At 38.2% G+C, this 18,969-nt stretch overlaps 1 protein-coding gene across 1 annotated transcript in view; it reads right to left on the bottom strand.

Annotated features, from left to right (window-relative positions):
• The window catches only part of TEX11 (testis expressed 11), a 515,004-nt gene that overhangs the window by 87,903 nt on the left and 408,132 nt on the right, over positions 1-18,969 (bottom strand). Inside the window, 1 exon segment of the mRNA XM_049871470.1 lies at positions 6,125-6,197. Coding sequence (XP_049727427.1) covers positions 6,125-6,197 — 73 coding nt within the window.

Genomic DNA, 18,969 nt, shown 5'->3' with positions numbered 1-18,969 from the left:
TGGCCTTTTAATCATTATATAGTGCCCTTATTCTTTGTGGTGGATTTTGCTTTAAAGTCTACTTTGCCAGAGATTAATATTGCCAGTCCTGCTCTTTTTTTATTGTTGTTTGCTTGGTACATATTTTTCCAACTTTTGGGTTTTAGTTTGTTTGTGTTTTTGAGTCTAAGGTGTGTCTGTTGTAGGCACCATATAGACAGGTCGTGTTTTTTATCCATTCTGTCACTCTGTATCTCTTTGTTGGTGCATGTAGTCCATTTACATTCAGGGTAATTGTTGATGAGTTTAATGCTATCATTTTGATGTAATTTTTTTGTGTGTTGTTGACTGTTTCTTTGTTCCACTTAATTTTCTTTGCTAAACCACATTTTTCTTTATGTATTTTCTTTTCATCTTTTTCATTGTTGTTGATTTTGTATTTTCTGAGTCTTTATGTTTTTTTTTCTTTTGATTTGTAGGTTTGTTAGTTTCCTTTGTGGTTACCTCGATATTTACCTCTGTTTTTCTAAGTTTCAACCAATCTTTTATTTCTTGATATTGCCTTGACTTCCTCTCCATATGAAAGTTCTATGACTACATTATTTAGTCCCTCTTTTTTGTTTTAATGCTGCCATCTTTTACATATTGACATCTCTGCTTCCCTGTTTTCAGTGTTAGCTTTGATTTATTTTTGTGACTTCCGTATCTGGGTTGATATCTTGTTCCTCTGTCCTGTGGTCCAGTCTTGGATTGTTACCTGATGTTATTGATTTTTTTAACTGGGAGGACTCCCTTTAGTATTTCTTGTAATTTTGGTTTGGTTTTTACAAATTCCCTAAATTTCTGTTTATCTGGAAGTGTCCTAATTTCGCCATGATATTTGAGAGACAGTTTTGCTGGATATATAAATTCTTGGCTGGCATTTTTTTTCCTTCAAGGCTCTATATATGCCATCCCATTGCCTTCTTGCCTGCATTTTTTTTCTGCTGAGTAGTCAGAGTTTTAGTCTTATTGACTCTCCTTTGTAGATGACTTTTCGTTTATCCCTAGCCACTCTTAAAATTCTCTCTTTATCTTTGGTTTTGGCAAGTTTGATTATAATATGTCTTGGTGACTTTCTTTTAAAATCTACCTTATGTGGAGTTTGATGAGCATCTTGGATAGATATCCTCTCATCTTTCATGATATCAGGGAAGTTTTCTGCCAACAAATCTTCAACAAGTCTCTCTGTATTTTCTGTTATCCCTCCCTGTTCTGGTACTCCAATCACTCGTAGGTTATTTCTCTTGATAGATTCCCACATGATTCTTAAGGTTTCTTCATTTTTTAAAATTCTTTTATCTGATTTTTCTTCAAATACATTGGTGCCACATGCTTTATCTTCAAGTTCACCAATTCTGCCTTACACTTGCTCAATTCTGCTCCTCTGACTTTCTATTGGGTTGTCTAATTCTGTAATTTTATTCTTAACCTTTTAGATTTCTGTTTGTGGTCTGTCTATAGATTATTGTAGCCTGTTAAATTTGTCACTATGCTCTTGTATAACCTTCTTAAGTTCCTCTGTTGCTTTGCCTGTGTGTTCTTGGCTTGGTCTGCATTTTGCCTGATCTTTTTTTTTCTTGAAGAGCTCTGTATGTTAATCTTTTGAATTCTACCTCTAGTAATTCCAAGAGGTTATTTTCCTCTAGAAGGTTTCTTGGTTCTTTGTTTTGGTTGCCAGCTGAAGCCATCTTGGTCTGCCTCTTTATGTGATTTAATATTGACTGTTGTCTCTGAGCCATGAGTAAATTATCATATATTATTTATTTTATGTTTGCTTACTGTGTCCTAGCTTCTTGTTTTGTTTAGTGTTGATATGCTTAAATAGGTTGCTTGTGTGACCTACTTTGATTATTGGTGTCTTTGAAGCTCTCACATACTGTCTCCATGTGGTTAGAACTGTTACTAGGTATGTGAGCCCAGGAGTCCATTTACTTTTCTTGTGTGGATTCAGGTCAGAATGTTCCTCAGACGCAAGGATGGTGAGACTACATCTCACATACTTTGGGCAAGTTATTAGGATGGCTCAGTCTCTGGAGAAGGACATCATGCTTGGTAAAGTAGAGGGTTCTTGTGTTTTTGGTTTTCTTCACTTTCCCTTGCTCCAGATGGGGTGGGACTGGTGGAGTGTCTCAGATGGCCGCTCACAAGCTTTTAAGACCCCAGACACTACTCACCAAAGTAGAATGTAGAACATTTTGTTTATAATCTATGTATGCCAATTGAGCTAGATGGACTAAAAAAAAATAGGATAGAAAATGATACCGGTGAGGAGTGAGCTTCTTGGCTCAAGTAGACACATGAGACTATGTGGGCATCTCCTGTCTGGAGGGGAGATGAGACGGCAGAGGGAGTCAGAAGCTGGCTGAATGGACACAAAAATAGAGGGTGGAGAGAAGGAGTGTGCTGTTTCATTAGTGGGACCACAACTAGGAGTATATGGCAAGGTGTATATAATTTTCTGTATGAGAGACTGACTTGATTTGTAAACTTTCACTTAAAGCACAATAAATTTTTTAAAAAGGATAAATATTATATAATCCCACTTACATGAAATATGTAGAATAGGCAAATGTATAGAGATCAAAGTTTATTAGTGGTTACCAAGAGCAAGATGGACGGAGAATTAATGCTTAAGGCTCTCTAAGTTTCTGTTAAGGGTGATGGAAAAATTTGGAAATGGATAGTGATGATGGTTGCACAACATTATGAATGTAATTGCTATCACTGAATTGTACATGTAAGAAATGTTGACAGACAATAAATTAGTCTACAGGACTAACAGTCTACAGGAACCTTGGCTTTATGTGCCCTGAAAAACCAGAAGAACTAGATAGTGCCTAGTTACTGCTAACAACTCTTTGGATCACAGCCACAATAGATGGATCCTGGCAGAATGGAAGAAAAACGTGGAATGGAACTCAAATTCTTAAAAAGTTCAGACTCGCTGAACCAGTTGAGACTAGAGAACTCCCCAAGATTATCACCTGCCCTGAGATACTTCATAAACCTTGAACCAAAACTACACTGAGGTCACCTTTTAGCTAAATAACAGATTGGTCGTAAAGTGAAGAATATTACCAGTGAGTACCTTTAAAAAATCATCTATATCAGACCAAATGGTCAACAATTACTGTAAAGCAAAGATGAGAAGGTAAAGGGGCAAGGAAACCAGACTACTGGAAACAAAACATCCAGAATGGAATTGCGAATGTTGACATATTATGAAAACTGTAATGAATGTCACTGAACAATTTGTGTAGTAATTGTTAAACGGGAACCTAATTTGCTGTGTAAACTTTCACCGAAAACACAGTGATATACTATTTAAAGAAAAAAATGTTGAAGTGGCAAATTCCAAGACATAGAAATAAAACAGCATTATCTGATCACAATGCAATAAAACTAGAAATTAATAATGCATTCAGGAAACAAAAACAAACAAAAAAACTAACATGGCCATTTTTAAGAATTGAAACTCTAGAATGTCTAGAAAACAATAATAATAAAAATACCACATGCCAGAATCTATAAACTACAGATAAAGCAGTGCTCACAGTAAAATTATAGCCTCAATTTTTATTGACAAAAGTATGTGAGATGCTAGCTGTCCACGAAAAGAATCCAACTCTTCTTTCTAGGAACACAGCCAGACTATATGTATGTTTCTTAGCCTTCACTTACGTTTAGGGTTGGGCATAAGAATGAGTTCTAGCTAATGGAATGTAAATGGAAGGGATATGTGTGAATTTCAAGCCTGGCCCATAAAAACTGCACTATTTTCTATGTTCTTTTGTGTTCTGCATCAAGATGTTGATGTCCAGGGTGACTTTGGAAGCTATGCATTGAATAAAGTTGGCAGAGCCTCCATCAGCCTAGGTCCTAAATGACAGTGCAGCAGCAACCCAACTAGCATAAATGCAACTAGTAGCTCCAACTAGCATAAATGCAACTAGTGTAACCTTAAAAAATATAACAACAAAAACACAAATAAGTAATTAAACATTAAATCAAGAAATTACAAAAAGAACAACAAAATAAACCCGGAAAACAGAAGAAAGAAATTCATTAAAGATAAAAGCAGAAATTAATTAAACCAAAAAACCCACTGCCATAAATTAATCAGAAAATATAAAAATGTAGAACTCACAAATAATCTAAGTGGTAATTTTTTGGAAAAGCAGTAAGAGGAAGAAGGCACAAATGTTAAAGCAAAAAATGATAAGAGGTTAATAACCAACTAGAAATTAAAAGACTCAACCCATTGAAAATAACATTGAAAATCTAGACGAAAGGGATAATTGTCTAAGAAAATAGCATTTACCAAACTGACTCTAGGAGAGACAGAAAAGCAAACCAATTATCACACAAATAAGAAGAAGTTGTTATAGCAGACACCATCAGGCTTCTACTCAGATCTCTTAGAGACCTTTCCAAAAGCCCTTATCTTGGACTCTTCTTAGAAGGACTGCCTTTAGGTACTGGAACCACTCTGTCTGCATGTGCAGAGAGTTTGAAGTACCTTCGAGTTTATCTTCCCCTTTAACCAATGACTGACTGGTGCAGAAATTTAAAAGCCCATATTCTTATCTTGGGTGGGGACAAACTGTGAGGCATAATTTACACTCAATAGTCCTCTTAGTGGGATTAAATTAAAGTCAGTCTACTATTAGAGGAACTCTGCCTGAAACTCTACCAGCTTCTTCCCCTTTCCTGTCCTGCTGCCCCCACTCACTGTTTTTTCTTGGGAGTACTTCCTTAAAAAATCACTTGCACATAAATCTTTACCTCAGTGTCTGCTTCTGAGAAAGTCAACCTAGACAGCTGTCAAGGAGCTACACATGGTCACCCCTACCCCTGGAATAGAGAAGCAGACCTAGTCAGTTTCACAGAAGAATGCTATCACGCATTTAAGGAATAATTTTTTCCAGGAAATAGAAAAAAGGGAAAGCTTCTACATTATTTATGTGAACATGATACCAAAATCTGCCAAAGACACCACACACACTCAAAAGAAAATGACACACCAATAATTTCTAAATACTAGGAAACAGAATTCATCAGCATATTAAAATAACACACCATGACCAAATTGGGTTTATTCCAGGAATGCAATGATGAATTAATTCAGGAAATATATTATTATAATTTAATATATTAACAGATTAAAATATAAAAATCATATGATTATCTCTATAGAGGCTGAAAAGGCATGCAATTCAATTCAATATCCATTGATTTAAAGAAATTCTTACTAAAACATGAACAGATGGACACTTAATATTTAAAAAAATATATATATCTAAACCTAAAAGTCAGTATCATACTTAATGAGGAAACATATATATATATACACACACATATATATATTTGGGGGTTGGAGATATATATATATATATGTATTTTTTTTATATGTATATGGAAACCCTGGTGGCGTAGTGGTTAAGTGCTACAGCTGATAACCCAAGGGTCGGCAGCTCGAATGCGCCAGGTGTTCCTTGGAAACTCTATGGGGCAGTTCTACTCTGTCCTATAGGGTTGCTATGAGTCGGAATCGACTCGACAGCACTGGGTTTGGTTTGTTTTTTTGGCATATATATATGCACACACATATATATAGATAAATAGATACACATGTAAAAGTGAATACGATCCTTAATGAGGAAACAGTAACAAGTTACTATATAAATTCAAAACGTTTACTACTTTTTTGATTATTTAATAACAAAACATTAGCTGTATTTGATATCTTGATTGTGGTGTGGAAGACTCTAGCCTACATCCATTCAGAGGTAAAGCTTGATTAAATTAGACATTAAATCTAGTGAATTAAGAGCAATAATGTTATATTGAAGAACAATAATCTTAATTTTTATATTCAATGTTATGCTTTCATTAAAAGCAAGATTAAAAAAAATTATTCCAAGCAGTGTGTCATGGAATCAAAACATATACATGTAATGGGCAAAAAAATAGTTTTTAAAAGATGATTTGACTGGTCATTAAGTAGTACAGTGGAACGAATTTCTGGTGGAAAAGATTTGGCTTATTCAGATTGTAAACACCCTCCATAACTGTGTTACCAAACTCCCAGTTCCCACTGTACCTGTTTCTTTCAGGAGATTCCAGATGTCTTTGCATTTATGGATCTGTTCAAGCGCATGATTCAGCAACTGAATCTATTTGACAACAATGCAATGATAGAATTAGTCTCAAAAAAAAGAACTTTAAGCAATGAAAATAATCTCATATCATTTTCATTAAAACAGCTGCAAATAAAATGATTATTAGCCTTTATTCACCCTATTCCTTAATGTCCCAGGAAAATGAGAATTGAATACAAAACCTTGAGCACTATCAATTTCTTTGTAGGAGAGAAGAGAAGCACTTCAAGAATGGTGATGTGAGGAGCTTTGTGGACAATCTCCCCAGCAAAACAATCATAACTGGTGAAAATTATAAAACACAACTGTAAAAGTCTCTGAAAATTGTCCTAAGGGCATACAGCAAGTGAAGAAACATTTACCCCAGGAAATCTACTAAATCATGTTAAGAACAGAGTCAGTAACACTAAAACCATGACTCACTCCCCTCCGTCAGCTCAGTACGTTTGGAAACTCTACTTCAGGTGAGTGTAGCCAAAGAGATTGGGTTCCCTCTACTCAGCTTCCAGGATAGGGATTCCTGGGAGGGGCAAGCTGCCAGGTCTGGGTTGCAGATGCTCTATTAAAGGCAAGCACATCTGAGAAGCCTGAAGATCCTTCCTCCATCCAGCCCAATTTGTAGGGCAGAAGCTCTACCCCAGGCATGCAAATTTAGAATATTGGGCCTGGAGCTCCCTTACCCAGCTTGCTTATAGGGTGGAGATTCCATGGTGGGAGGGGCAAACCAAGAATAGCTGGGCTACCACTTCTTGTGGTACAGGAGCATGACTTTAATTGGATCAGACTGTGGAGCAATTTATAGCCAAGAACATTAAAAAAAAAAAAAAAAGCAATCATCTAGCAATTAGTCCAGACTAGCAGCTGGATGCGATTCTGATAAAAGTAAAGCAGCCAGAAACTTAACAGGGAGATCAGAAAAAGAGATAGTGTCATAGATTGAATTGTGTTCCCCCAAAATATGTCAGCTTGGTTAGGCCATGATTCCCAGTATTGTGTCTTTCATTTTGTGATTGTAATTTTACATTAAAGAGGATTAGAGTTGGATTTTAACACTCTTACCCAGCTTACATCCCTGATCCAATGTAAAGGGAGTTTCCTTGGTGTGTGGCCTGTACCACATTTTACCTCTCAAGAGATAAAAAAGGAACGGGAAGGGAGCAGAGAGAGGGGACCTCATACCACTAAGAAAGCAGTGCCGGGATCAGAGCCTGTTCTTTGGACCTGGGGTTCCTGCACGGAGAAACTCCTAGTCTAGGAGAAGATTGATAAGAAGGCTGACAGAAAGAGAAAGCTTTCCCCTGGAGCCAACGCCCTGAAATTGGACTTACAGCATACTTTACTGTGAAGAAATAAACTGTTCTTGGTTAAAGCCATCCGCCTGTGGTATTTCTATTATAGCAGCACTAGATGACTAAGATAGATAGTCAAAAAGAGCCCTGCTAAAATCACTGTCATCCCTTGGGGAGGGGGGCATCAGGGTGACTGTGTATGACCAAGGCTGTGCCCTCTGAGGAGCAGCATCAGAGGCTCTATGTTCTTGTTAGGTGCCGTTGAGCCGATTCCGACTCATAGTGACCCTACGTACAACAGAATGAAACACTGCCCAGTAACGCGCCATTCTCATGATTGTTGTTATGCTTGAGCCCATTGTTGAGGCCACTGTGTCAATCCATCTTGTTGAGCGTCCTCCTCTTTTTTGCTGACCATCTACTTTACCAAACATGATGTCCTTCTCCAGGGACTGGCCCCTCCTGACAACATGTCCAAAGTATGTGAGATGAAGTCTCGCTATTCTCACTTCTAAGGAGCATTCTGGCTGTACTTCTTCCAAGACAGATTTGTTCATTCTTCTGGCAGTCCATGGTATATTCAATATTCTTCACCAATACCATAATTCAAAGGCATCAATTCTTCGTTAGTCTTCCCAATTCATTGTCCAGCTTTCACATGTATATGAGGCAATTGAAAACATCAAGGTTTGGGTCAGGTGCACCTTGGTCCTTACAGTGATATCTTTGTTTTTGAACACTTTAAAGATTGCTATAGATCAGAATCAAGTTGATGGCAATGGGTTGTTGGGTTTTTTGCAAGAGATTTGCCCCATGCAATGCATCATTTGATTTCTTGACTGTTGCTTCCATGGGCGTTGATTGTGGATCCAAGTAAAATGAAATCCTTGACGACATCAATCTTTTCTCTGTTTATCATGATTTGGCTTATGGGTTCAGTTGTGAGGATTTTTGTTTTCTTTATGTTGAGGTGTAATCCATACTGAAGGCTGTAGACTTTGATCTTCATCAGTAAGTGCTTCAAGTCCTGTTCGATTTCAACAAGGAAGGTTGTTTCATTTGCATAATGCAGGTTGTTAATGAGTCTTCCTCCAATCCTGATGCCACATTCTTCTTTATATTCTAGCTTCTGAGATTATTTGCTCAGCATATAGATTGAATAACTATAGTTAAAGGATACAATCCTGACACACACGTTCTCTGACTTTAAACCACGTAGTTACCCCCTTATTCTGTTTGAACAACTGCCTCTTGATCTATGTACAGGTTCTTCATGAGCTCAATTAAGTGTTACAGAATTCCCATTCTTCACAATGTTATCCCTAATTTGTTATGATCCACACAGTCGAGGATCAGAGGCTATATACTAAGAAGGAGATAGATTTCACTGAATTAGCCAAGTTACTAGAAAAGTAAAAAATAAAAACAACACAGGGGGATCAATATTGAAAGGTGCTGCAATGTATTATCTAAAATGCAACAAAAATTACAAGATATGTAAAGAAACATGAAAGTGCAACCTATACACAGGAAAAAACAAAAAAGCAAAACAAAACAAAAACAGGCAACAGACATTGACTTTGAGACAGCCCAGATGTTGAACTCAGCAGAAACAGACTTCAAAGCAGGTATTATAAATATGTTCAAGCAACCAAAGGAAACCACACTTAAAGAAGGGAAGAAATGTGTGATGACAATGTCTCATCACAAACAGAATCCAAATAAAGAAAGAGAAACTGTAAAAAACAACCAAATGGAAATGCTGGACTTGAAAAGCACACAATAACAATTTAAAAAACTCCCTAGAGGGGATCATCATTATGTTTGAGCTGGCCAAAAAAAAATCAGTGAACATGAATATAGATCGATCAACATTATTAAATATGAAAAATGGAGTAAAAGAAGAATGAAGAGAAATTCTAGGAGCAAGTCTAAGATTCCAAACCTACCCACATCAACACATAGAAAAGCAACTAGAAGTCTACTCAGCCCTGTCAGAAATTTGAAATATTGGGCAAGGGATCAGAGCAAGGAGCTACAAACTAAATCAAGACAAAGATGATGAATCTTATATGGTAGGAAAAGCACTTCTTCCACTGTCCCTGCCCTTCCCCTTCTTGATGTGGTACACAAATGGTTGCAGCTCTGCTGCACCTGCACCTCTAGCCAACCCAGTGCTCTCCCATGCACTGGAAAGGGCAACATCTCTGGCTCTGAAATAAATAGGACAGATATCAGTAGCGGGCTGCTCAGGGTGTATACTCTGCCCAGTCTGGAGGCAGCCTGAAAGACTGAAACCAGTCTGGGTGGAATCAGAGCCTTCACAGGGCAGCGAGGCATCAGCAACCAAGGACAGAGGGCTATATGTGCCTAAGGGTGGATTAATCAGTGTGTACTTTGTGATTGCTAATGAATTCAAACCTTGGTCTGGCTAGAATCGGTGTTCTCACAGAACAGGGGAGGGAGCAGTAACCAAAGACTAAAAGATGTGCCTGTTTGAGGGTGGAATGATTAACGTGTGCTTTATGATGTGTCTAGGAGCCCCTAAAGGACTGAAACATTGATCTGGCCTGAATCATAGATTTAACATGAAAGGAGAGGGAGAAATAAGCAAAATCTGAAGGCTGTGCCTACCTACAAGTTTCTTGAAAAAATTAGCACTGTTGAAAGCACTATGGATTTGGAGGAATGGAGAAAGCTAACACCTCGTAAGATTCTAATGTCCTGGCTTCAATAAAAAATCACAAGCCACCCAAGGAAACAAACTGATGGTCCTTTTAAGTGAATGAAATGAAGGGAGAGAAATCATATTTATGGAAGCCCAATTAATGAACCTGTTGTTGTTGTCGAGTCAGTTCTGACTCATAGCAACCCTATGTTCAACAAACAAAACACTGGCCAATCCTGCACCATTCTCACAATCATTTTTATGCTTGAGTCCATTGTTGCAGCCATCGTGTCAGTCCATCTCATTGAGGGTCTTCCTCTTTTTCGCTGACCATCTACTTTACCAAACATGATGTCCTTCTCCAGGGATTTGTCCCTCCTGATAACTCGTCCAAAGTATGTGAGATGAAGTCTCGCCATCCTCGCTTCTAAGGAGCATTCTGGATGTACTTCTTCCAAGACAGATTTGTTCATCCTTCTGGCAGTCCACGGTATATTCAATATTCTTCACCAATACCATAATTCAAAGGCATCAATTCTTTGGTCTTCCTAATTCATTGTCCAGCTGTCACATGCATATGAGGCGATTGAAAACACCACAGCTTGGGTCAGGCGCACCCTAGTCCTTAAAGTGAAATCTTTGTTTCTGAACACTTTAGAGGTCTTTTGCAGCAGATTTGTCCAATGCAATGCATTGTTTGATTTCTCAACTGCTGCTGCCATGGCTGTTGATTGTGGATCCAAGTAAAATGAAATCCTTGACAACTTCAGTCTTTTCTCTGTTTATCGTGATGTTTATTGGTCCAGTTGTGAATTTTTTTTCTTTATGTTGAGGTGTAGCCCATACTGAAGGTTGTAGTCTTTGATCTTCATCAGTAAGTGCTTCACGTCCTCTTTTCTTTCAGCAAGCAAGATTATGTCATCTGCATAACACAGGTTGTTAATGAGTCTTCCTCCAATCCGATGCCATGTTCTTCTTCATATAGTCCAGCTTCTCAGATTATTCGCTCAGCATACAGATTTGAATAAGTATGATGAAAGGATACACCTCTGATGCACACCGTTCTTGACTTTAAACCACACAGTATCCCCTTGTCCTGTTCAAATGACTGCCTCTTGGTCTATGTACTGGTTCCTCATGAGCACAATTGAGTTTTCTGGAATCCCTATTCTTCGCAATGTTATTCATAATTTGTTATGATCCACACAGTAGAATGCCTTTACATAGTCAATAAAACACAGGTAAACATCTTTTTGGTATTCTCTGGTTTCAGTCAAGACCACCTGACATCAGCAATGATATCCCTAGTTCCACGTCCTCTTCTGAATCCAGCTTGAATCTCTGGCAGTTCCCTATTAAGGTACCACTGCAACCATTTTTGAATTATCTTTAGCAAAATTTTACTTGTGTGTATTATTAATGATATTGTTTGATATTTTCCATATTCTTTTGGATCACCCTTAATTGGAATGGGCACAAATAATGGTCCCTTCCTGTTGGTTGGCCAGGTAACTCTCTTCCAAATTTCTTGACATAGACAAGTGGGAACTTCCAGCACTGCATCTATTTGTTGAAATATCTCAGTTGGTATTCTGTCAATTCCTGGAGCCTTGTTTTTCACTAACGTCTTCAGTGCAGCTTGGACTTCTTCCTTCAGTACCATTGGTTCTTGATCATATGCTACCTCCTGAAATGGTTGAATGTAGACCAATTCTTTTTGGGATAGTGACTCTGTGTATTCCTTCCATCTTCCTTTGATGCTTCCTGTATCATTTAATATTTTTCCCATGGAATTCTTCAATATTGCAACTTGAGGCTTGAATTTTTTCTTCAGTTCTTTCAGCTTCAGAAATGCCTTGAATATTCTTCTCTTTTGGTTTTCTAACTCCAGACCTTTGCACATTTCATTAGAATAATAATGAACATACTAGAAGAATACGATACAGTATTAAACAAGCTCAAAGAACTAAAGGAAAACATATATAGTGAACTAAGGGAAATTAGGAAAACAATGCATGAAAACAAATGAGAATCTAAATAAAGAGACAGAAACTATAAACAGAAACAAAAAAGAAATGAGAAATAGTGGGACTGAAAGACACAATAACTGAAAAAAAACATGTCGGAAGTATTTAACAACAGATTCGAGCCTGTAGAAAAAAAAGAATAAGCAATCCAGAGGAAAAGGTAACAGAAATCATGGAGGCTGAGAAGTAACAATGAGAAGGCTCAAGACTGTAGAACACAGTCTAATGGACATATGGGACTCCATCAAGTGAACTAATGTAAGCATCTTGGGACTCCCATAAAGAGGTAAGAGAAAAAAAAACTGGAAAGAATATTTGAAGAACTAATGGCAGAAAATTTTCCAAATCTTACAAAAGATAAGAATCTACAAAACCAAGAAGCTCAAAAAACTCCAAGTGTGATAAAGCCAAAGAGATCCACACTGAGACACATTATAATCAGGCTCTCTAAGACTAAAGAGAGAATCCTGAAAGTAAAAAAAAAAAAAAGAAAGTAGCAAGAGAGAAATGAATAGTCATAAACAAAGGATACCTAATAAGATTAAATACCAATTTATCAGAAAACGTGCTGGCCAGAAACACTAGAATGACATATTTAAAGTGCTGTAAAAAAGACTTGTCAACCAAGAATACTATATTCAGCAAAAGACGTTCCCAGATAAACAGGAGCTGAAAGAGTTCATAGACACTAGATCAGCCCCATAAGAAGTGCTAAAGGGAGTCCTTCAGAATAGAATGACACTAGAAAGTAACTCAAAGCCATAAAGAGAAAGAAAAATCATCATTAAAAGTAATTCCATGGACAAGTATAAGATATCTTTGCTTGATAATTCTAGTTGTTAAGTCCTTTGTGATTTATAATGACAAATACATAAAGATAAGTATAAATTTATGTTACAGGCAACATGATGTATAAAGACATATTAGCGATAACTACAACATAAATGGGAGTGAGTGAGGAAAGGTGTATCGAGTTTTCTACGTTAAGTTGATATCAACTTAGACCAAATCATTATAAATGTAAGATGTTAAATATAGTCCTCAAGATAACTACAAAGAAGGTTTTCACTGGGTAATTCTTTTCAGAAGTAGACTGCCAGGTCCTTCTTCCTAGTCTGTCTTAGTCTGGAAGCTCAGCTGAAACCTGTCTTCGATGGGTGACCCTGCTGGTATTTGAATATCAGTGGCATAGCTTCCAGCATCACAGCAACACGCAAGCCCCCACAGTACGACAAACTGGCAGACATGTGGGGCTATTAGCCAGTAAAAACCTTATGAATAGCAAACTGAAAGACACATGGGGAAATTAGCCAGTGAAAACCTTATGAATAGCAGCAGAACATTGTCTGATATAGTGCCGGAAGATGAGCCCCCCAGGTTGGAAGGAACTCAAAAGATGACTGGGGAAGAGCTGCCCATTCAAAGTAGAGTTGACCTTAATGATGTGGATGGAGTCAAGCTTTCGGGACCTTCATTTGCTGATGTGGCATGACTCAAAACGAGAAGAAACAGCTGCAAACATCCATTAATAATCAGAACCTGGAATGTACTATGTATGAATCTAGGAAAATTGGAAACTGTCAAAAAGAAATGGAACCCATAAACATCGATATCCTAGGCATTATTGAGTTGAAATGGACTGGCATTGACCATTTTGAATCGGACAGTCATATACTCTACTATGCCGGGAATGACAACTTGAAAAGGAATGGCATTGAATGCATCATCAAAAAGAACATTTCAGGATTTATCTTGAAGTACAATGCTGTCAGTGATAGGATAATATCCATATGCCTACAGGGAAGAGCAGTTAATATGACTATTGGTCAAATTTATGCACCAACCACTAAGGCCAAAGATGAAGAAACTGAAGATTTTTATCAACTTCTGCAGTCTGAAATTGATTGAACATGCAACCAGGATGTACTGATAATTACTGCAGATTGGAATGCAAAAGTTGGAAAGAAAGCGGAAGGATCGGTAGCTGGAAAACATGGCCTTGGTGATAGAAACAATGCTGGAGATCGAATGATAGAATTTTGCAAGACCAACAACTGCTTCATTGAAAATACCTTTTTTCACCAACATAAACAGCGACTATACTTGCCAGATGGAAAACACAGGAAACAAATCGACTACATTTGCGGAAAGAGATGATGGAAAAGCTCAATATAATCAGTCAGAACAAGGCCAAGGGCCAACTATGGAACAGACCATCAACTGCTCATATGTAAGTTCAAGCTGAAACAGAAGAAAATCAGAGCAAGTCCACAAAAGCCAAAATACAACCTCGAGTATATCCCACCTGAATTTAGAGACCATCTCAGGAATAGATTTGACACAGTGAACACTAATGACTGAAGACCAGATGAGTTGTGGAATGACATCAAGGACATCATACGAGAAGAAAGCAAGAGGTCATCGCAAAGACAGGAAAGAAAGAAAAGACCAAGATGGATGTCAGAGGAGACTCTGAAACTTGCTCTCGAACCTTGAGCAGCTAAAGCAAAAGGAAGAAATGATTAAGTAAGAGAACTGAACAGAAGATTTCAAAGGGCGGCTTGATAAGATAAAGTACTATAATGACATGTGCGAAGAGCGGGAGATAGAAAACCAAAAGGGAAGAACATGCTCAGTGTTTCTCAAGCTGAGAGAACTGAAGAAAAAATTTAAGGCTCGAGTTGCAATAGTGAAGGGTTCTATGGGGAAGATATTAAACAATGCAGGAAGCATCAAAAGAAGACGGACAGGTGGGGCCAAGATGGCTGACTAGGTAGAAGCTACCTCGGATCCCTCTTGCAACAAACACTTGGAAAAACAAGTGAATCGATCACATACATGACAATCTACAAACCCTGACCATCAAACACAGATCTAAAGAGTTGACCTGAGTGACAGAGACTGACAATGAACAACCACGGGGAAGCAACGACTGCTTTCGGAGCCTGGAGCCAGCATCCCAGTCAGAAAACCTTGGTGCTGGGCTTTGCACTGGGTGCAAGGGAGCTGAGCACAGCATCCTGAGACGGCGCAAACACGGGGTGCAACCCTAGCCCCATGAACTGACCCTGGGGGAAGCCCAGCCAGTGCACGCAGGCAGTGCAGCGACGCGGCTGACAGGAGGAGAAGTCACCGGGAGGCAGTGACTGGTTTTGGAGCCTGGAGTGCGGCGTTCCAGCTGGAGAACCTTGGCGCTGGGCTTTGGACTGGGAGCAGAGGAACTGACCAGGGCTTCCAAGACAGCACAAGCACCGGACGTGGGCCTGACCCTCGGGGGTAATCTCGACCCAGCCAACGCACACAGGCTACACACCCCACGGGAATCTCAGGTAAAACAGACATCACCAAACAAGATAAGTAACTTTGTCTATATTCTGGGTGCTACTCTCTCCTATTTATCTGATTCCTCCCTTCCCCTTCCCAGGCGGCTTCATTAACATTGGAATTTCCTGAGCCAGAGAGTGAAGTGCGCTGCGGTTTTTCTTTTTTTTTTTTTTTTGGTCTTTTCCTAACCCATTCTCCTGGCCTGAAAGAAGCAGCTACAAAAAACCCAGGGACCAAAAATCCTTCCCTAATTGGACTAAAAATACAGAACCAGCTCCAGCCAAGCATATGTGATCCACAGTCTTGGGCTTTCATCCCTACAGGGAACAAGGTGGCTATTATAATGCAAAGGCAATTCTGATAGGGATCTGACTGTAATTGTTTTAGCGGATTACTGGAAAGACAAGTTTCCCAGATCTGATATCTCTGCGTATTCAACAGAGCCCTCACTGACCCCTAACAGGGAACTGAGGGCTGAAGCTCCCCCCAGAACACCTAGCCTCCTGCCTTAGGGGTCTAAGGAAGGTGACACCTACCAATCTGTAGAGGTACTTGCATTGGGGGTCTAAAGTACCACCCACCAAAGTGCTTTAGGAATAGAGACACACCTACCTCACTGACACTTGGGGGAAGCCTGTCAGCATCCTGCCCCCCAGGAGTGTGACCCCTGCTACTACTAGAATCTGGTGCACACAACTATCACCACTACTTCTCTAGGTGGATAGGTGACAGTCTGCACCACACACTTGATGACCCAAAATCAGATTCTACTAAGAATAGTGAATGGACTCTTAGGCTTATATATCTGGTAACAGCCCAAACCAGCTGGTAAAAGGACATAAGTGATTCAAAGGCTACAACAATCAAGACAGCACAATCTAGTAGCCCATCTATGTAAATTGAAAGAAAACAAAACAAGATAAGACCCAGTGAGCAAATATAAAATAAATCACTACAATATCTTAGAGATTGCTCGGAGACAGCAACTCCCCAAAATAAAGAATCAAAATCTTTCCCAAATGAAGATACAATCCTGGAATTGCCAGATGCAGAATATAAAAAACTAATTTACAGAATGCTTCAAAACATCAGGGATGAACTCAGAAATGAAATAAGGCAATCTAAAGAAAAAGCCAAGGAACACACTGATAAAGCAGTTGAAGAAATCAAAAAGATTATTCAAGAACATAGTGGAAAAAATAATAAGGTACAAGAATCCGTAGAGAGACAGCATTCAGAAATCCAAAAGATTAACAGTAAAATTACAGAATTAGACAACTCAATACGAAGTCAGAGGGGCAGACTCGAGCAATTGGAATGCAGAGTGGGGGATCTGAAGGACAAGGGAATTGACACCCATATAGCTAAAAAGAAAATCAGATAAAGGAATTAAAAAAAATGAAGAAACCCTAAAAATCATGTGGGACTCTATCAAGAAGAATAACTTGTGTGTGATTGGAGTCCCAGAACAGGGAGAGATAACCGAAAATACAGAGAGAATAGTTGAAGATCTGTTGGCAGAAAACTTCCCTGACATCATGAAAGACGAAAGGATATTTATCCAAGATGCTCATCGAACCCCATATAAGATTGATAAAAAAAGAAAATCACCAAGACATATTATCATCAAACTTGCCAAAACCAAAGATAAAGAGAAAATTTTAAAAGCAGCCAGGGATAAAAGAAAGGTCTCCTACAAAGGAGAATCAATAAGAGTAAGTTCAGACTACTCAGCAGAAACCATGCAGTCAAGAAGACAATGGGATGACATATACAGAGCACTGAAGGAGAAAAACTGCCAGCCAAGGATCCTATATCCAGCAAAACTCTCACTCAAATATGAAGGTGAAATTAAAGCATTTACAGATAAATGCAAGCTTAGAGAATTTGCAAAAACCAAACCGAAGCTACAAGAAATACTAAAGGAAATTGTTTGGTCAGAAAATCAATAATATAATATACTAATACAACACAAGCTCACAGAACAGAACATCCTGATATCAACTCAAATAGGGAAATCACAAAAACAAACGAAGACTAATTTTAAAAAGAAAAAAATGCTCAAAACAGGGAATCATTGAAGTCAATATGTAAAAGAGCACAATAATCAAAAAGAGGGACTAAATATGGGAGGCAGAGAACTGCCATATGGAGAGGGAAACAAGGCGATATAGGACAATACAAGTTAGGTTTTTACTTAGAAAAATAGGGGTAAATATTAAGGTAACCACAAAGAGGTATAACAACTCCATAACTCAAAATAAAAACCAAGAAAAACATAACGACTCAGCAAACATAAAGTCAACTACTATGAAAATGAGGAACACACAACTTACAAAGAAAAACATCTCAGCAAAAAAAAGTAAGTGGAAAAAGGAAATTGTCACCAACACACACAAAAAGGCATCAAAATGACAGCACTAAACACTTAAAAAAAATCTATAATTACACTGAATGTAAATGGACTAAATGCACCAATAAAGAGACAGAGAGTCTCAGACTGGATAAAGAAACATGATCTGTCTATATGCTGCCTACAAGAGACACACCTTAGACTTAGAGACACAAACAAACTAAAACTCAAAGGATGAAAAAAATATATCAAGCAAACAACAAGCAAAAAAGAGCAGGAGTAGCAATATTAATTTCTGACAGAACAGACTTTAAAGTTAAATCCACCACAAAGGATAAGGAAGGACACTGCACAATGATTAAAGGGATAATAGAGCAGGAAGATATAACCATATTAAATATTTACGCACCCAATGACAGGGCTGCAAGATATATAAAACAAACTTTAACAGAACTGAAAAGTGAGATAGACACCTCCACAATTACAGTAGGAGAATTCAACACACCACTTTCAGAGAAGGACAGGACTTCCAGTAAGAAGCTCAATAGAGACACGGAAGACCTAATTGCTACAATCAACCAACTTGACCTCATAGACTTATACAGAACACTCCACCCAACAGCTGCAAAGTATACTTTTTTTTCTAGCACACACGGAGCATTCTCTAGAATAGACCACATATTAAGTCATAAAACGAACCTTTGCAGAATTCAAAACATCGAAATATTACAAAGCATCTTCTCAGACCACAAGGCCATAAAAGTGGAAATCAATAACAGAAAAAATAGGGAAAAGAAATCAAATACTTGGAAAATGAACAATACCCTCCTGAAAAAAGACTGGGTTATAGAATACATTAAGGAGGGAATAAAGAAATTCATAGAATGCAATGAGAATGAAAACACTTCCTATCAAAACCTCTGGGACACAGCAAAAGCAGTGCTCAGAGGCCAATTTATATCTATAAATGCACACATACAAAAAGAAGAAAGAGCCAAAATCAGAGAACTGTCCCTACAACTTGAACAAATAGAAAGTGAGCAACAAAAGGATCCATCAGGCACCAGAAGAAAACAAATAATAAAAATTAGAGCTGAACTAAATGAATTAGAGAACAGAAAAATAA

The sequence above is a fragment of the Elephas maximus genome, chromosome X, assembly GCF_024166365.1.
Source record: "Elephas maximus indicus isolate mEleMax1 chromosome X, mEleMax1 primary haplotype, whole genome shotgun sequence".
Classification (NCBI taxonomy): domain Eukaryota; kingdom Metazoa; phylum Chordata; class Mammalia; order Proboscidea; family Elephantidae; genus Elephas; species Elephas maximus.
Note: the sequence above shows the minus strand (reverse complement) of the source record. Positions and strands in the feature narration are given on the sequence as shown.